Genomic DNA, 19,927 nt, shown 5'->3' on the forward strand with positions numbered 1-19,927 from the left:
GAAACAAATGCAGTGATATCTGCATTGCTCTGGTTGCTTGAGTTCCACCATGGCTCATCTGTAAAACTGAAGTGATTCAAGTGGTTTTTCTGCCAAAACTTTGCTGTCCTTTGTCCTTCTTGTTGCTCCAATCAATTAGAATGATGTGAAAGCGTTACGAAATGTCACGTAACTCCTCTTCCATTTGCAGAAAGCTGCGAGGAAAAAAAGTAGCAGGAAAGCAGAGTGGAAGAGGTAGTGAGAAAATGATAATGTGTCTGATCCAGACTTCTGGATAATGATTCAAAGGAGATTGAGAAGACAATTTGGTCTGCATGTATTCATAGGAGAAAAAGTGTAACACTAATGTAGAAAGAAGAGGCAGAGAAGATCAGTGTTTGGAATCTGGAATAATCCATTACAACTAGAATACGAAGCAAATGATTTAGCAGCAGTGGTGATGAACCATTTTCTGCAGTTGGCAGCTGCCATTACTCCATGGCCAAATGCAAGTTGCTGCGTTCCCTAGAAATGTAATTCAGTGAAGTTTAATGGTCTGTGATATTAGGGAAGTTTAGCCAGTCAATGGCTTCAAATGCTTTTTAGTTTGCAGACTCTTGTTTATTTCCCATAGTCATTAGGACCTCTAGATAATGAGTTTGTGTGCTGATAGTAAGCTTGCTTTTATTTTCAGTATTTCTACATTGCCTACAAAGCTAAGCTGTGATTTCATGGCCACATCTTGAACACCGTTCAGCTCAATGTTTCAAACAACCTCTTGTGCATTTAAATTGTGTGCATGTATGGCTTTCATGTACTCCTGAACAGCCAATTCTGTAAGACATCCAGCAAGAGAAACTTGAGTTAGGAGATATTATGAATGTCACATTTGCATACATGCTATGAAGTAGTTTTTGGACAACAGAAGCATAAATTTTGAATACTTCTGCAGTGATTCTTAATGCTGTTAGTTATTCACAAACCTAAACTTTTTGTTTTAGGTGTTTGCATACTCACGTAAATATAACAGAATGTTTATGATTTTTTTTTAGCATCAGCTATTCAGCACAAAAGAGCTTTTATCTGTCATAATAAGCTCAAATTTGTAAAAGTAACTGCTGCTCTCATGAGTTGTAAGAATCTTTTTTTTTTTTTTTTTGTCTAATTCCTATAAACTGAGGTGCAGAGTAAATGACTTTCCAAAGGCCACGCTGAGTAGGAGGCTGAAATGCAGGGAGAGCTGAGGAGTCTAATTTCCTTCTCTGTGCTGTATTTCAGGATGAAATGGAAAAGCAGGCATGGCTCCAAAAAATAATCGTATTGCTTCTTTTTATAGGAAATTATTGTTCTTACAGCTAGATGGTTTCTGTTTAATCACAGAATGGCCTGGGTTGGGAGGGACCTCAAGGATCGTGAATCTCCAACCCCCCTGCCACATGCAGGGTCCCATTTAATACCAGGTGAACCAATTAATGAGAAAGGAGAGAAAAACAGTCATGTTTTCTTATTTTCTAATAGGGTGAAAAGGTAAACTATGAGAAGTTCAGGATTTGGCTGTTGCACAACAAAGATGCTTTCACGTTTTCCCGTTGGCTGCTGTCTGGAGGTGTGTATGTGACACTCACTGATGACAGTGACACTCCGACCTTCTATCAAACCCTGGCTGGAGTCACACACTGTAAGTAAAAGATGATTCATTTGCACACTTTTTAAAGCTATTTCAGAGATCAAAAACTGTAGCCTTGCTGCTTGTTCGTTAAATCTTACTACTCTGATTAGTTCTGTTCTGCATACACAGCTTGTCTGTGCTAACTTGTTCTTTGCTTTTGGTGCTGTGATGCATTAAACGTTGTTATGGAAAAGGATACCTCAGGTCATTATTTTTAAGGGGGAGCAACATTTAACAACAGCATTTCCTATGGAAGATGATGACTACGAGGTCGATTTAAAAATTAAAAAAATAATAATAATAATAATAATAAAAAAAATTCTTCACAGAATGGCCACAGTTGGAAGGGACCTCAAGGATCACAAATCTCCAACCCCTCTGCCACGTGCAGGACCATCAGCCTCCACATTTAATGCTAGCCAGGCTGCCCAGGGCCCCATCCAATCTAAACATTGATTCTTAAGTATATCAGTCTAAAGAGACCTGACATTAATACAGGTGTGCTATTTGCTCTTCCAGATATGGTGTGTCATGAAACTGCTGAGACAGTTCTGATGATAATGTTTGCTTCAAAAATAAATATGACCTCCTAATCTGTTTTTCTACAGTAAAATAAGAAATATTCCTGACGTATGATGTAGTCAGGGAACTAAATGAAGTAAAGAGAAGCCTCCTCAGGATCTGCATGTAGGAATGATCTCCAGAGAGCAAATGCTTCCTTGTGTCTACATCTTGATGTAAAAGGAGGAGCAGCTGTTTTTGCAGATGAAATGTAAAAACAAAAGGCTGGCAGATCAGATGTGATGTGCGTGTATAATGTAAGCACACAGCGCAGTACTATTGGGGACTTAATATCCCTTAGGGAAAAGGTGTTTGCTTTTGAGATATCAATGGTTTGAACAATCTGCTTGTGCTTTAAGCAATCAGATTTCTTCAGGTGGAGCCTGGCAGTTTCTCTCTTCAGTGGTTGAATTATTTGTATAAAATTACGTATAGTTTTTTCTTTTGCTTTTAAGTGTGAGCATTACGGTTGTGCTTTGACCATCTAAAATGGAAGTACGTAATAAAACCAGAATTTATAGATAGATAACTTATTTGCATTACAAGAGAGACTGCAATAGACATGGAGGCTTCAGGAAACCACTCCAAAACCCTATAGGACAAAAGGGAATAATAATTAAAAAAACCTTTCTGAATTGTGTAGGTTTGTGGGTGCTTAGTGTTCTTTCATCTGGGAGATGTGCAGGCATGGCTGCTCCTTTATGCGTTCTAGTTTGTATGGCTTCGTGATCTGTTGGAGAAGCGACTTCATCTTTAAAGCCTTGAGAAAAATACAGAATTTCAGGTCTGTGCCGGCTGTTCCAACACTGTGTATGTTCTAGTGGGGAAAAAGACCCAAACCCTTGCATTCAGGGGAAAACAAAGCAACAAAGTGTTGCTATGTAGATCAGGCTACTGAGAAATTCAGTGTGTTGAAGCAGCTGGCAGTGTTGTGCTTCTTCACCGGCAGCTTACTTGGAGAAGCTCTTGGGTACTCACAATGAAGATGGAAGTGAACAAGAAGTTTTCCCTTGTCAGGATTAAAAGCTGAAATAAAAATAAGTATTTGTCAGTGTTTGAAACAATTGTTGGATCTTGAGGTATACAGTGAATCTAGGATTAAGGTTTTCATTTTGTTCAGGGGAATAGCATAGCTTACGCTTAGCACTGAATCAGTAAAACGTTTCCAACTGTGAGGTGTCTGCAGGTTCAGTATATTTGACCTCGACTGGAAAGCTCACGTTACAGGGTGTGTTTGGACTGCTAAATAACAGAACTACAAGAAAGTTTAATTTTATCTTACAACAAATGTTGTTAACAGAAAAACCAGTGTATTTGTGGCTTGTTAAGGTGGCTGCAGCTTGGTATCGTTCAGAGGACAGATGTGGGAAACTGACTGCACTTGGAGATAGTAAGAAGACAAACTGGTGAACTGCCCAGCCCTCCCAAAGCCTGAACAAATGCTTTTCATTGTGACCAATGGTTTCCCTTGAGACTTGAGGCAGTATAGGAATCTCACAACAGATGTGAAAGTAAGGATAATCTGAGTGCTTGTGCACTTAAAAGTAATTGCACTGAATGAGATATGAACACCTGGGGCCTTGCTTTTTTTTTTTTTTTTTTTTTTTTCTTTTAAGTTCAGCATTTACAGTCTAGTTAAGTCAATCTGAAGAACAAGAAAGTAATCTTAACTTAGCTGAGTGGGTAGAGCATAAGAGTTCCTTTTGTCTGAAGTCAGGTTTGTTTGTAATTCTTCTGATGGGGATAATTGTCCTTTGGGAGAAAAAGAAACAGAAAGAATGTTGGATAAACTCAGGCAGATGCTGTTAGCAGAATGTATAAGAGAGCACACGTTGGGAATTCCTGCTCTCAGCTGAAGACTCATTAATGAAACTCTCTGGTGTGGTGTCAGTGTATCCCCACTGCTGGGGCTGTGCTCGAGCCCAGCTCTGCATGTTCTGTTAAACAACTGATGTGATGGGAAAAATCAGGACAATAAAACAGGGAACATTAACATTGATTTAGAAATTGACAGTGAGCATTGTACTGCAAGGCACCAGTGACTCCATTTACATTTGTTTAATGAGCCAGGCTCTTGGGAAACAAAGGAATTCTAATTTTTCAGTTGTAAATAACATTTGTTTTGGAATGCAGATGACTTCAATTATTTTTCTCAACGCATAATTGGAAATTAAACTTCAGAGATACAGGAAGTTACTCACACTTGCTGCTTTTAATCAAATTTTGTTCCATTTCGCTTAAATCAAAAATATGAGTCATTTTGTTTAAAAGTTACTGAAATAACTGAAAGTTTTCTTGGACCGTTGTTCCCCACAAGTAGTGCAGTGGTTGTGAGCCTCCCTTCTGTGCAAGCAGTGACAAACTGGCACCCTTTTGGATTGTCTCAGTTTTTCGGTGTGATTGCATACTTCTTGTTTTTGTTTAGTTGATCATCATATTGAATAGCATTGTAGTGGTACATGTAAACCAAAGACAGTCCTGCCAGGAACTGCTGCTAATCTGAATTTCTCTGCAGGAGAAAGTTTCCTACAAATCATTGTAAATCCTTAATAATTGCAAATGAAACACCTCATCTCCTCTGGTTCACTGAAATCCAAACACAGTAATTCAGCAATACACCAGCTGTTGTTCTGGTGCCCTAGCGAGTGTCCATCCTAAATGCACAGTGGGGCTCTGTTGCTCACTTCAGCAGATGGATGCAGAGGAGCAGGGGCATCTGGAAAGGTGAGGTTTTATGGCCTGGGTGGGCATAATTCTTCTGATGCAACGTAGGTGGTGTTGCCTTTTTGTAGCTGTGTCTGTTTGGTGTATCCTTGTGCTGGCCTGCGTACTCAGGTTTTCTGTCCTTTTCTATGAGGAGAATAGTCTCACTTACAGAGGTAGCGTAGTGATAGGCTGTGTAATTTGTCCTTCTCTGTCATCCTGTTCTTGTGTCACTCAGTTTGTGCTAACTGACATCCTAATACTCTTCTGAAGGGACCATCTTCTGTTGTCAGAAAAATTGATCAAAACTCCTTGCTTTTGTGACGGCTCTCACAGAGATTCAGTATGACAGCGTTTAATCAGTATAATGACTATATTCTAGAACGTAGTTATTGCTGATTTAACATAATGAGAGAAGTCCTGGATAACTGGATGGCATGACTGCAAAGCAGGAGCGAGTTTTTGAAACTTAAATTGAAGCAGAGTGCTGTGGAAGTAACCTCTTCTGTCAGAGAAGTTCATGATGCACACAGATCTGTGCAGCACAGTGGGGCGACTGCTTCACTGGGCTGCTGGGAAGTGTTTTTCTGCTTCTTCAGTTGTGGCACCCACCCTTGGGACACCATCTCTTAATGATGCACAGAAGGCTCCTGTGTAAGATGGTTCTGAAAATTCAGATTGTATTAAAGTTGTTTTTAGGATACATTCTGTTCTCTCCTGTTGGTTTTTTTTGGGGGGTGTGTGACTGTGTGCCTTGAGGCAAGGTGTCATGCTTTATGTCTCTGCAATGTGTGTTCAAATCCTTAAGGTACTGATACACACTGTATTCTGCTAGATGAATGTCTGGTTGGTAGCATCTGATGCACTGTGATGTCTTGGTTGAAGTTGTAGTATTCCCTTCTTTGTGTGTCCTTTAATAAAAAAATTTAAAAATATATATTAATTAAAGAAGCAAAGGGAGGGGGAGAGGATGGGGGGAGAAAAGGAATTCCAGTGGAGCAGGCCAATAAGAAGAAGCCTCAGTGTCACTTAAGCTGCATCTTGCACTTTGTTATCCTCTTAGTTCCCAGGTTATTTTATGTCTTGCAAAGCAGCTCTCTGTGCCCCACGTCCCAGGATCTTCCACGCGTTACTGTGGAAGTGGTGAGCAGCCACGTTCACACAGGAGTGCTGCCCGTTCACCACGCAGCCTTGGCTCTGGCCTGGGTGGGTGGCGATGAGCAGCGCTGTGCCTGGGGACTGGGCTTTGCCTGCAGGCTGTCATGGTGAGCCGAGAAGCGAGCCGAGTTTCAGGTAAAATGTTGAGAATATGGTATGCTTCTGCTGCTGTGAGCCAGAGAGGATTGTGCCGTTAGGTAGGTAAAAATTAAATCCTTCATAAAACGTATTCAGATGGGTCTTTCATTCTGATGCTGTTTAAAAAGCAAACAACAACAAAAAAAAACCAACTGTAATGAAACCTTAAATTTTGTTTTCCCTAAGAATATTATTCACGGCTGTGCTACCTGTGTCATATTTAGGGAGTACGTTTCATGGAAATGGAATTAAAATGAAGAGTGCTTTCTTTCTTTTCTTTTTAGTGTTTATTGCTGATGTTGCAGCCTATGTGTAGTGGCTGGTTTTAAATTGGCTTGTTTTCTGTAGGTGTGCAGTTCTTGCTGAAAAGCATTAGTTTAGCTGTTCTTCCTTTGCTGTTTGAGGGCTCCAGTTAGACCTGTGCTGGCCCTTGTCTCATGGCCCTCTGCTTGTGCTTGTCTGACAGTGAGTTTCAGAGCTGAACTAGAAAGCCCCATTCTTGATCCTACGGATCTGGGAATTTTCCATGTTTTAATAGAGAAATGGCAAGAGGAAAATGAAATGTCACCATCACATGGTCATCTATGCTTAAATTTCACAGGTGCCTAATGTGTGTTACCTCGAATAATTACGTATCTTTAATTGACACAAATGAGTATTTGCCTAAGAAGCAATTCTGTTCTTATGTTTTGGAATATATTATATTTAGAAGATTAAATGTTACCTATTTAACATTTACGTTTTGACTCACTAAATGAAAGTCTGCTTTGCACCTCCTGACTTGGTTTGTACAGGCATTAGAAACAGAAATTTATGCTTTGAGAAGTTAAAATACTTAATGCAAAGCCTATTGCAAGGAAGATGGCATTTTTTCATACACATCATTGTAAGTACATAAACATTAGGGTGGTAAGTAGTCCTTATCACGCTTCATTTAAACTTCAGTATCAAACATGATTGTATGTATATATCCTAAGTGGCACAGGATTCCTCGTTAGGTGTAATGAGGAATGTATGGTGTATGGTGCATTGCGTATGCTGGGATTAATTTGTGACATTATGTGCAAAAAAAAACCACTGAAGAAATTAGCTGACAGCTGGCTTCTGCTCTTCAGACTTAAACATTTACATGTGCTATAATCCAGTAAGTCTGTTTTAGGCAAGCAGGATAGGCCTACAATTCTTGTTACCCTGAGATAAAAATATTGTTACATTTTTACTCCTAGTCAGTCTGAGTCATGTAGCTCTGTTCAGCACAAAGAATGCTCCTTTGTCCTCCTGTCAGTATCACTTTCTGAGACATTTGGCTCTTTGCTGTAAAGCTCTTTCCTGTGTCCTGTCACTGTTTTCCCCCAGCACAGTCCCTCCTGGCTGTCCTGCCCCTTCAGGTTCTGCCCTTGTTTGGTGCCTAGCAGTTCAGAGAATCTTGCTGTATTTAAGATTCTGTCTCATGAAGTTGCTTTCACTTTTTGTTGGTTATTTTAATTTTTGATTATTTCTGTTCTTGAAACTCCACAAATATGCCTTTTTGCACCTCCTGCAGAGTGCTGATACTGCAGCTCTTCTATGACTCCATGCAGGCTCTTTCAGTGTGGTAGCACGCTGATCCCTGTGGAGGCAGTGAGATTGAGGGAAAGTGTATTTTATCTGGCAGACTCTTTCTCACCTGTTGCTGCCCAGAGTGAGACAGGAGAGTCACTGGGCCATCACAGCACAGCACTGCTGTGTTTCATGGCACGTTCCAGCTGCCTGCCATCCGTCTTGGCTGTTCCACTTAGGCCCATGGAGCTGCCTGCATCTGTGGCACTGTCTTAAGCATCTGATGTTTCTATATGCTGATTTTCAAAGAAGTAACTGTCCTGTCACTCCTTGAATTCTATAATCAAATTCCTTTGTATGTGTATATTAGTGTTTCCATATGTATTCCAACATAACCAAGAGCCAGCAGATGACAGTCCAGATAAGGGAACTGATCCAGCTGGGAAGGAGGAGGAGAGAAGAAATAAATCAGTTTTTCTGCAGGATCAGTTCTCTTATCTCACTTATGATGTAAATGCACAGTAGCTGATAGTGGTGCAAGTGAGGATGCTGCAGTGTGCCTGGCACTAAGAGGAAGGTGAGTTGGAGTTACATGAGAAATACGTGACCCTCAAGCTGCAGCTTTTGTGTGGATGTTCTGCACATCAGCATCTCATCTGTTTCATGCCTGTGCTGAATGTGCATAGGAGGAGGGCTTATTTTCACTGAAGTTGCTTTTCTAGTTGCTGCATAAAAGCACAGAGAGATCCAAACCTTTCCTGCTCCTTGAGCCTGACTTCAGGTGTTAATCTTTTATTTTATTTGAACAATTTCCAAACTTTGTTCTGGTGAGGGTATGGTGATGTATGCTTTGTGTTGCATAATGCCCCCTGCCTGTTGGGTAGCTGCAGATCATGCTTGTGTTACCTAAGCTAGTATTTGGAATAAATTGCTGCTGTAAATGACATAAATAGGAAAAATCAATACTATTTTAACTTGACATGTGACTTTTTTGGTCTTTTCTTAAGCTTTACAGGATTATTATTGTTTCTGTAGACTAAACCAGGCCAAATAGCTCAAGTTAAACCTATTAGAAAGCTGGCATGGATTTAAAGGCTCAGAACCATCTGGGAATGGGATCACACGTAGTGGTTCTTAATATAGACAGCTTTGTCATTACATATCTATTAGAGAACCAATTAATTTGCACTGACCTGAAGCGGTGCTGTGACACACTTGCATATGTGAAAAAGGCTAAAAGTATTGTTGAGCAGAAATTTAAATATATATGTATTTATATATAAATGATATTGATTTGAAGGGTAAAACTACAGCTGATCTGTAAAACTTAAAGAAATTAACCTTTGTATACGAATTGAAAGAAAACTCAGCTTCTCCCTGTGCCTATTTCTATTCACCTTTGCCTAACACCTCTTTACTCAGTCTCTTTCCTTTTCCCTTTCTTTACATCAGATTGTGAGTTCCTTGGTATAAAGTCACTGTGGGGTTTATGTAATCCCTCTGCAGTGTTGACCAGATTTCTGGGTGCGTCTCTGATAAAAACAACAGAGTAAAATAAAATACTTGTTTGGAAATAATGCTGGAGCAGTGTGTGAATGTCGCATCGAAATTCAGCCTTACTGCTGTATAAGTAGGCCCAAACTTTCATATAGGGATTTTTCAAGGGCACCAAGGGATTTTTTTTTTGTAAGAGTTCTGGTTGCTTTTTTTTTTTTCTTAGTGCTGCTTTACATCCATTTTAGAGCATGTAAATATTGGCTGGTTTTGAAAGACGGCATTGTCATATATCCTGCGTGTTCAATTCATTGAGAATATGTGAAAATGAAGAGATTGCTGGAGCCTTTTGTAGAGTGTTCATTTCTGTACGTCTAAACACTCATCACTTGCAGACCTCATGATCCTTGACATTAAATAGCTGAAATTATTCTGTAGGTAAACCAGGTAATAACAGAACTTTATAGCTTGTATCTTTATTATTTATATGCATGAATAAAACAAAAAAAAAAAGCACCATTCTCTTTGTGACAAAATAGTGCTGTAATCATATTTAGTGCCCAGTTCTAACGTGGTCCAGATGTTGGTAGATCTCCTTTTCTTTGTGTTGCTTATACAGTGGAAGAATCTGACATCATTGATCTTGAGAAGCGATACTGGCTGCTAAAAGCTCAATCAAGAACTGGACGCTTTGATTTAGAAACATTTGCTCCCTTGGTTTCCCCTCCTATTCATCCATCTCTGAGTGAAGGTATGGAACTGTGACAGAGCATGCGAGGAAACAGTGTGCTGTGCTGTTGGGGCCCTGATGGCCTCCTGACATACAGATTTTAGTGCTTCAGAAATGGGATTGTGGTTTTGCTGTTTTTTAAAATATTTTAAGCTTAAATTCAGTTCACTGACTTGTGAATGTTGGAAATAAGAAACAATGCCTGAGAATCTGCATTCGTTGTGAAACGTAGAATGACAAATGGAAGCAGTACTTCTGGCTGCTGTTCTTTAATACACTTTATTAAAAATCAGTTAAAATTACGAATGTTTGTCCTTGCTGTGTGAGCTGTTACAATTCACATAGATGCTGTTGTCAGCTGTTTCAGTCAGGTGCTACAACAGATGCTTTGTTGTTTGCAGGTTTGTTTAATGCCTTTGATGAAAACCGAGACAATCACATAGATTTTAAAGAAATTTCCTGTGGGCTCTCAGCATGTTGCAGGGGACCCCTGGCAGAAAGGCAGAAGTGTAAGTATGCAAAGTATTAACTATTAATTCTAGAGAACTTTGTCAGTTTGAGCAAGTACGCTTAGTTGTTTTCACCTTAGAAATTTGTTCTACTTGAGTGTGTTCAGAAGTTAAAAAGTAAAATGAAGTTTTAAGTAGGAAGACTTCCCTTTTTGAAGCGTGATAAAACTGAGCTCTGTGTACTTCCATACCTGATACTTTGCAAGTTACGTTGCACTGTTCTGTAGCTGTGTGTGTTGTCCTGTCTGCTGTCAGCTTTCAGCTGGCTTCTTTTCTGCAAGGTGTTCTGCTTTGGGAGAGCCTTCCTTCCATACTTCACCAAAGCCATATTGCTGGAACTTAAAGGCATTTACTGGGGATTTCTGTATGCACATATGTTCCCTGCTAAGTCACATCAGAAAACACAGCACAAAATTGCAGGAATCTAGATTACAGTTTATTAAACACAGCTGCTCCATTTCCTCACTACCACATGCATCCTGCCTCATCAAAACTGTCAGCACTAAATAATGTTCTTGTGACTCTGCAGACTTGCATTCTGCAAGGGAAAAGAGAAAAGTTGAGTGGTTCTGATGCACAAAAGTCATTTCCTTTTTTTTTTTTTTTCCCCCAGTTTGCTTCAAGGTTTTTGACATTGACCGGGATGGTGTGCTGTCTCGCACAGAGCTTAAAGAAATGGTGGTTGCACTTTTAGAGGTCTGGAAAGATAACCGTACTGATAAAATACCTGTAAGTTATATGTATGTATTTTCTTGCTCACTTGCTTCTGTTTCCTAAAATCATCTTTCAAAAGTAGGAGTAATATTCCTGTTTCAGATGTCAATCTTGTTTGATCATAGTTTCAGTGAAATAAAACAACTATTAAACTGTCTTAACTGAGAACTATTGATAATATAACTTTGCCCTGCTGTAAACCAAAGTACTGCCATGGCTGTAATGCATGCTGCTTCATATGAAGGAGCCTCAGGTACAAAAGTACAATTGCCTGGAAGCACTCAGTTGTGAACTACGTAGTGCTATCGTCAGCCTTCTGATAGTTGCATCTTTATTCTGAACACACACTGCTCCAGAGAGTGCTTTGAGAATGTGAATCTTTTTTCTAATCCTTTTGTGTGCCAAGGAGTTGGACATGGATTTGTCTGAAATTGTGGAAGATATTTTGAATATGCATGACAACACAAAGGTAGGAATTTGCTATTTTCCTGTCATTTCTATCAATTCTATTAGTATCTTCAATTTGTGTACATAAATTAATAAATGAAATAGTTGTGTGCTTTCCTTGAAGCAGAGGTGTCAATAAAATAATCTTACGTGAAATGTCAGTTTTCCACATTGTTCTGTTGCAAAGTAATGTTTGAATTTATAAGCCATTATATACGAAGTTAAACCAAAAAGGCATAACCAAATAAAATTAATTTGAAGCATACGCTGTTTATAAGGCTTTATTAGATGTAATTAATACCACTTTTAAATCTGATGGCTTACTTCTTGTGAAGAATGCTGGTTGTTTCTTTCATGTTCAAGTGATCTGGAGAAGAAAGATGTAGTGCAGTGGTGAATTTCATCTTTTTTGCTCTGTAAAAAGATACATTATTCTCCTGTACTGGAACAGAACTGCATTGATTCAAAAGTAACTCTGGTGTTATTACAAATTTTTTTGGCAAATGACATCATATGCAATCAGTGAATACAAACAGCACAGTATTACTGTTGGAGAGCTAAGTGTCTGTGGAACCATGGAGGCCACTGTCATGACAGAACAACAAATCTTAATAGTTTCTATTGTGCTTTGTAGTTAATTGTGAGTAAATCTTTAATTATGTTCTTGCTTTTTGCAATGGGCACCGTTATCTGCAAACAATATTGTGACAGTTGTTTCCATTGTTTCATTCTTTGCTTCGCTAATTATAAGAGGAAGTGCAAATTGTGAGTAGTGTAAGAAAGGCTCTAAACAATTCTTAGTTACTTGTTTGAATAGTTCTCTTGACCGCTTGTACTTTACAAAGCGGTAGGCAAATATTTTATTAGAGTTCAGTTACTGCTAGAGCAATAGGAAATAAGGCTTCACTGAGCTCCATCTTCTCATGCTTTGAGGCTTTTGTTTGGTCTTTTAATGAAGTGTTTATAAGAGCAGCCTTATCTCCATAGAGTTAAAAAAAAAAAAAAAAAAGTGTCTTTGGAATATCTTTCATAAGTGCATCATGGATGTAGTGCTGGGAAGAGTTGGTGAGGCATTAATTATGTAAATTGCATAACCTGTTCTCATACGTCAGCTTTGACCTCTGAACTTCAGAGCAAATGATCTGTGAGAGGAGGTGAGCAAACTGCCAGTGCTCTGAAAGTGACTGTGGGCTATACTGAGAAATCACAATTGCTTTTATCACTGAATAATTGACAATCAGAAATTAATTGATTCTGATGTTGGTCAGTGTTGTGCTAGTGTAACTTTGCAAATGATTCAGAACTAATATGCCATATTGTACATTAAGATCATGAGGGTTTTATCCAAAATTGTTTTTCCCAGCCCTCAGGGAAGACAGCAGCCTTCTGCAGATTCCAAGTATCTGAGCAGCCACACGCTGCCCCTGCTGCTGTAGTGGCTGGAGAAAGTAGTGTTCTGGATGGTACAGAGCAGGAGCAAAGGTTGCATGCTGTGTGTAGTTTGATGTGTAACCTTCAAGCTTTTTGGTTCTCTGGGTTGCTTGTTATATTGGAACTGGATTTTTCTCATTTTATTGGATCCAGCTTTATTATGAATGGTAGATGCTAATTTTTCTCAACTACTAATTTTGTCATGCCTTGCGTGACACATTTAATGAGCTTTTTAATTGTACTTCTATTAAATAGTCAGGTTAATAGTTTGGTTCTTCATTCCTTTCTCCCATTCCTCTTTTAACTAAGCTTGGACACCTCACTCTGGAGGACTACCAGATATGGAGTGTGAAGAGTGCTCTTGCCAATGAGTTTTTAAATCTACTTTTTCAGGTATGTTTAAGAAAATTTAAAGATGTAATGTGTGGTAGTTGGCTCATCAGCTTTTTGCACAGCTGTGAGTTGCAGCACCAGTGTTTGTGTCAGCATGCTTACAGGTTTGTCTGTTGCATTAAGCTCTGTTTTACTTTTTCTTCTAGCAGTTATAACATGTTCATTTTAGATGTTTCATTTCCCTTGATCCCTTTCTGACATGGGGCACCCTCATTTCAGGCTTCAAGCTCAAAAGCATGCTCACACAGGACAGGGTCTGCCATTGATTTGTCTGGGCTTGTATTTAAACTGTCATGAGCTTCTGCATCTCATCTGCAGACAGAAAAGCTAAGTAGTCTGAATGGAGTGCCTTGGAAAGCTTTTTTTTGGTTTGTTTGCAGGGTGGTTTATGTGAAAAATCTGATACTAGCACAGTGTAACATGACTTAAAAGGAAACATTGGAGCCAGCTGTGTTGTGTGTGCTGGAAAATCTGTTGCTTCCCAGCAGCTAATGGCTTTTGTTTTATTCAGAATGTAAAATGGTCCCTCACACTGTAACATAAATTTAAGTAAGATATCTCCCCAGTCATTAGAAGGCTCCAGCTGAGATGCAAATTAGTAACCTCAAAAGAGATGTAAGGAAAAGACTATAAATCATGTTATGAGTAGCAACCAATTTGACAAATGTCTTAGAGACAAGACAGCTGACCCTCCTCCCTGTGGTGGGAAGCAAAGACTCCTGCAGAGTGTTTCCCTGCTTGTTACTCCCCACTGCATGCCCTGTGGCTGGGAGCTGCTGGGCCAGAGCTGCTGGGGACTTGGTGGCTGCCAAGGCCGGGATGCTTAGTAACATCTGGGAGTGCTGTCCTGCACACATAGCAATGCCCACTCAAAACAGGGACTATCAAGAGCTTGTGCTTTTTTTTTTCTTCTGTATGTTCTTTCATTATTATTTTGCGTGCTGTTTTCCCTTTAAAAGAGAGAGGAAAGCAAAGGTTGTTCAAGAGCAGCTTTGACCAAATTTTCTGTGGTACTTTATTGTCTTTACAGTGAGAGCAGGTGGCAAATACGGTAACTCCAAATATTTCTTGTTTGGTGACTTGTTTGATTGTAGGTAATGTTGCTACATAGACTAATGAGACTTTTAAAAATTCTTTATAAGTTATTCTTTTCTTTCACTCACCTAACGTTTGTTTCACATTGATGCAATTCTTAAAAATTACTTTTCCTTTTCCAGGTATGTCATATAGTTTTGGGGCTGCGACCTGCCACTCCAGAAGAGGAAGGACAGATCATTAGGTGTGTGCTTTGCTCTCAGTTCTAAATATATTTCAAAGTCATCTTTTAATACTATCAAAAGAAGGGTTGCAACTTCCCCTTTTCAGTTAATACTCCGTGCTGTTTGTTGTTTGCAGAGGCTGGCTAGAAAGGGAAAGCAGATATGGCCTTCAGCCAGGGCACAACTGGTTTCTTATTGCAATGCCGTGGTGGCACCAGTGGAAAGAATATGTCAAATATGTAAGTAGAAGAGTAATGTGAAATGAATAAGTGATAAAGAACAGAGAGCAAGTGGCTGCTCAACCACCAATGCTTGAAATTAAGTATCCCCTGTTTCATAGTGGAAAATAATTGTTTTACTGAATCATTGTTACACTGCGGGCTTTTCATTCAGATGACACCTCTTTCAGTTTGATTTCCTCAGTCCTGATCTTGGAAATAAAAGCATACTCTCACAGAAGTACTTCCTTGAAGTCTGTGGAACCACTCAATAATAAAAGTACATTGTTTGGTTTTGACTTCACGCTTTAGGAATGTGGGATGGCTCTTATGCCATAAATTCATGCTGTGTGTACTCTGGGCAGATAAAGGAAGAAAGTGATTTCATTTGCCTTAAAGACTATCATGAAAATTAGTTCAACACCTAATCGTGATCAAAGGAGTCCTGCTAAAGCCTTGTGTAATGTGGTGCAATTTAAAGTCCTTCAACTGAAATATTTGACATAAAGCATGCACGTCAATTTGATTTGCATGCAGAAGAAATCATGCTTAATAAAATTTAATTAAGATGGAGATAAGTATTCTTTAAAGGTGACAACCAAGAATACAGAATAAGGGAAATAAACAACTTATCAGAATAAATGTACATAGCTATAACTTATCACATACATACCTGAATTTTCATAAATTCAAATAACAAAAAAGGTTCAGAAAATTGCAACGCCTGCATTAACTAATGATGTAATTACAGTTATTCATTGTGCACAATGAATTGGACAAATGATGGCTTCAGTGCTGGAAATGCTGGGTAATTTGATCCTTATCATGGTAGAAGTACTCAGATGGATGTGTAACTTCATAGCTAATACTTTACATAATAGTAGAATGCCATTAGTCGCTGTGTCTTTACTTCTTGAGCAAAGTAAATACTCAAGTTCTGTGGAACTATAAATTATTGCTGTCATTCCAATGCACATTTTAGTCTCTTTTTCATACTTCCAGCTTTAGTGCAGAGTTCTGGTGTTTGGCTGATCAAAACAGGAAGTTAGGGAAGGCTTGTTAGCAGGTTTGAAGAGAGAGCGTGTTTTGTTTTGTTCTTGGATGTGCTGTCCTTGTTTCACCATGTGAAATTCAGTAGGGACAAATCCTCAGATATTAAGAGTCTGTAATTACAGCTGTCTAAAATGGTTGTCATTATACATCTGGTTAGAGAAAATAATTCTGCTATTTCACAACATTTATGTTGTGTAGAAGAATATTCCATTGATTTAACTATTCTGGCATTTTTTTTCTCTTACATCTGTAGTTGTGGTAAGTTTCTTTGTCTCTGAAGTTCATTACAGTGTGTAAAAGTGTTTTCATAACTGTGAATTCTGGCAGTCGGTTTCACTGTTGTTAAGTCTTTGATACTGGCTTATAAATAACTTTTCCACTTGCTTGTCAATTTTAGGATGCAAACCCTGTTGTGATAGAGCCTTCATCTGTCTTGAGTGGAGGTAAGAATTCACTCATAGCTGCTGCAGCCAATACTTCAGAACAGGGAGAAGACAAAATGGGAGGTCTTAATTACTTCAGTGCAACAGAAGAAAAGTTTTCAGATAATATTTCTACTGCATCAGAAGCCTCAGAGTCTACTAGCAGCAGTAAGCATAACATCTTATTTCCTTGGAGGTTTAATATAGAAAAAGTTCTGAGAACCTAGATGCTGCATGGATTCCTCCAGACAAAAAGATACAAGTCTAGGTTGCAGTAGTAGCAAGGAGAAAAAAATAAAACAAACAACAGAAACATTAGTGCATATATTTTCAGTTTTGTATATAAGAATTTCAAGCGTTTGATATTCAAACATCAGAGAATAAGCACAAATGCAAAACACGTTTGCCCATGTGAACCTATTTGGGCTGTTTCTGTTAGTATCTCAAGAGTAGATTGCATGTAGTCCCTTGTTTACCTTTTCTGAGACCGCGAATTTATTTGCTTCTGCTATGAAATTTGAGTTGTGTACTGGAGTTTGAAGAATAGAGATCTTCAGTTATCTTTTAAAATATATACAAAAACAGTATGTGAAGATCAGTTTAGTTGATGCATTGTTGTTTTAAGGAGTCACTAAATGAAATAGGGAATGTGTTTTTCATGCTCTGCTGCAGATGCTCTTTATCCCAGCACACCAGGGACGGATGTGTGTTTTGCTAGGCAGCATAACACTTCGGACAATAATAATCAGTGTTTCCTTGGAACCAATGGGAATACTTTGCTCCAGCTCAATCCTCAGAAACCAGGAGCTATTGATAACCAACCTCTTGTAACACAAGAACCAGTGAAGGTAAAAACATCTTCTGTTGCATGAAAACAAAAACAAAAAGCCAACAGTTTTCACTATACTTGAAGCTGTCAGAATAGGTGACACAAAAGATGGCTTTTAGAATGGGCAGTCTTTAGTGAAATAGTGACCAGTGAAACTTATTGGTATATTTACGTTCTATCTTACTATGAAAAACAGATGCTAATTGCAGCTTAATATTATTTTAATTGTTCACAAGCTGAAATTGTTGTAGCTGTGTGCTAGTTTTTGCACTTGAGATTTGATAAAATCCCTTTTTGTTCAAAAGGCTGCATCGTTAACAATGGAGGGTGGAAGATTAAAGCGATCGCCGCAGCTGGTGGAAGGAAGGGACTATGTCATGGTCCCAGAACCAGTTTGGAGAGCACTTTACCACTGGTATGGAGCAAACCTGTCCCTGCCCAGGCCGGTGAGTTGTGATTATCAACAATTAACTTGCCATAACCCCTTAAATAATGTGTGACATCTACTGAGTTTTACCATTTCCACAAAGCAATCTCTTACAATCAGTTTCTACTTCATCTGAAAATTCGTAGACAATGAAAAATCTTGAAGAGCAAGTTGGGGAAATAAACAGTCTTAGAAATGAATGTGGTCAGAAAACCTGGAGATTTGTAGGACATTCCCCAGAAAATGTATTGCAGCAGTGCAGAAGTACTGCACAGCTGATCACTGGTCATGTTGGCTAAAACAGAGAAAGGTATGAAAACTTTCTTGATAAGAGGGAAGAAAAAGACCAACAAAACTTAAACAACTGAAATCAGCTTCTTGAACTCATTGTGAGATTTTGTGTTAAAGATGCAGTGTCCTTAATTAAAGATTAAACCTCTTACATGAGGGAATGTTTGGTAGATCCCTGATTGGTTTAGCATTCTTCAATGTAATTCACCTTGTGGTGAGCAGAAATTTTGGAATTGATGGTCTGCCTGTATGTAAATTTTTTTAATAAGTTGTGAAACATTTTGTAGCCTGTAGATGAATAAGTTTATATAAGACAGGCCTCTTTTATTTTTTTAATGTTTTGATTTCAAGCAGGTTTGAAGCTGCACTTTTTTTAAAATTAGTTTTATGTTCGGTGTTGGAAATGGGGAAAATTTGCTGTATGATTCTTTGAGGATTTGATCAGTTAGACATAGTATTGACAGTGATTTTTACAGTGAAAAATCACTGGCTTCTGTTAACCTCCTCCCACACATTCTCCATAGAAACAAACACATTTCATAATCCAGGAAAGGCCATATCGCTTTATCACAGTACAGAACTAATATGCTTGAGATTTTTGTGATAATGCCAAAAGAAAAGAGGCTTCCATTCCAAATGAAAGAATTTAAGTTTAGATACCCTCTTTGTGCAAATATAAATAGTGTATATGTGTAAGCCTCAGATTTGCAGACCATAATTAGCTAACTGTCAGAATATTTATCTGAGCACTTGAGATGATGGGACCCTTTGGTTACGTGTGTGCAGGCACTGCTCAGACTCCCACCCCACATCAGGGTCTGATTGCTGCAGCTTTCCAGAAAATGTCAGCACCCTGGTTTTTGTTGTAGCTGAGGTTTAATGCCATGGCAGTTAAGTGCATTGTATTGCTACTCATGATTTATGCTGAGTGTTTTCTTCTGATTCTCCTGTTCACAAAAGTCCTGCCGTTCATGTACATCTCCACTTGGGCAGCTCTAGATAGCAACTTCTTTGTAGGAATGTTGGCTGAAAAGCTGCAAGTTATGTTCCAGGGAAATTTCAGCTTTTTCTGTCAGCATATCAAAACACAAGTTAATTTTGGTGTACTCTTACAATGCAAAGACTTGAATTTCATACTGTATTTGAAAACAGAAGAAATGTGTGGATATGTTTTTTTTTAATAGCTGTGAACCTTTTATATTGAAGTATAATGACTGAGTATAATGAGTTTCAATGTAAATTCAAATGTATTTCATGAATTTCCAGGAATGTTCTTTCCATAGCGTTGTGCAGGAGGCTCTGTTTCCTTTAAGCAGGATGCTTGCTTTTGATAGTCTGAAACTAAAAAGCTTCAGAAAGTGCACAGAAATGAGTACATTTTTATTGCAGTGGATATTTGCATAAGACTTCAGGAAGAAATTCAAAAGACTTCTTGCCCCTAAGTAAAACATTAATTTTTTTTATCTATCCCAGTGCTTTAATTGTTGCTTGCTGCTCCTTACAGGACTCCCTACGCTTCTGATACAAGTATCTCTGAAATGTATTTTAAACGTCTTCCCTAGGTGATCAAAAACAGCAAGACAGATGTGCCTGAACTGGAGTTATTTCCTCGCTATCTGCTCTTTCTGAGACAGCAGCCTGCCACGCGAACGCAGCAGTCAAACATCTGGGTGAATATGGGTATGATGAGCCTGAGAATGTTTCCTCAGCATTTACCTAGAGGTAACTTAAGAATGCAGCAAGAATACGAGTGTGCAGTTTCTCAGAAATTGAGACCCAGAGCCGTAGAAGCAAGTTTGCTGCCACTGTGCTTGCACACCAGCTAATCAACTGTGAGGCTCAATCAGCTTTTGGTAAAAATTAAAAGGCTTTCCTTCCCTCTTCTTTTAAAAGGAAGAGGCGTGAGGGAGCGTTTTTAGTGAGATCAGTTACTTTGTGTAGTTAGTGCAAATAGATGGACGAA

General features: G+C 38.7%; 1 protein-coding gene across 4 annotated transcripts in view; it reads left to right on the plus strand.

Moving 5' to 3' along the window:
• The window catches only part of USP32 (ubiquitin specific peptidase 32), a 58,345-nt gene that overhangs the window by 20,632 nt on the left and 17,786 nt on the right, over positions 1–19,927 (plus strand). For 2 of the 4 annotated variants that reach the window (XM_042879671.1, XM_042879673.1), the window contains exons 5-16: positions 1,498–1,657; positions 9,861–9,992; positions 10,373–10,480; positions 11,094–11,209; positions 11,601–11,663; positions 13,382–13,465; positions 14,683–14,744; positions 14,861–14,963; positions 16,393–16,585; positions 17,090–17,265; positions 17,552–17,692; positions 19,527–19,686. In XM_042879671.1, coding sequence (XP_042735605.1) covers positions 1,498–1,657; positions 9,861–9,992; positions 10,373–10,480; positions 11,094–11,209; positions 11,601–11,663; positions 13,382–13,465; positions 14,683–14,744; positions 14,861–14,963; positions 16,393–16,585; positions 17,090–17,265; positions 17,552–17,692; positions 19,527–19,686 — 1,498 coding nt within the window. The remainder of the gene's footprint in view (positions 1–1,497; positions 1,658–9,860; positions 9,993–10,372; positions 10,481–11,093; positions 11,210–11,600; positions 11,664–13,381; positions 13,466–14,682; positions 14,745–14,860; positions 14,964–16,392; positions 16,586–17,089; positions 17,266–17,551; positions 17,693–19,526; positions 19,687–19,927) is intronic. The other 2 variants (XM_042879672.1, XM_042879674.1) reach the window with 2 other exon arrangements.

This window comes from Lagopus leucura, unplaced genomic scaffold, assembly GCF_019238085.1.
Source record: "Lagopus leucura isolate 7727_CA_CO unplaced genomic scaffold, USGS_WTPT01 Super-Scaffold_100024, whole genome shotgun sequence".
In the NCBI taxonomy this organism is placed as follows: domain Eukaryota; kingdom Metazoa; phylum Chordata; class Aves; order Galliformes; family Phasianidae; genus Lagopus; species Lagopus leucura.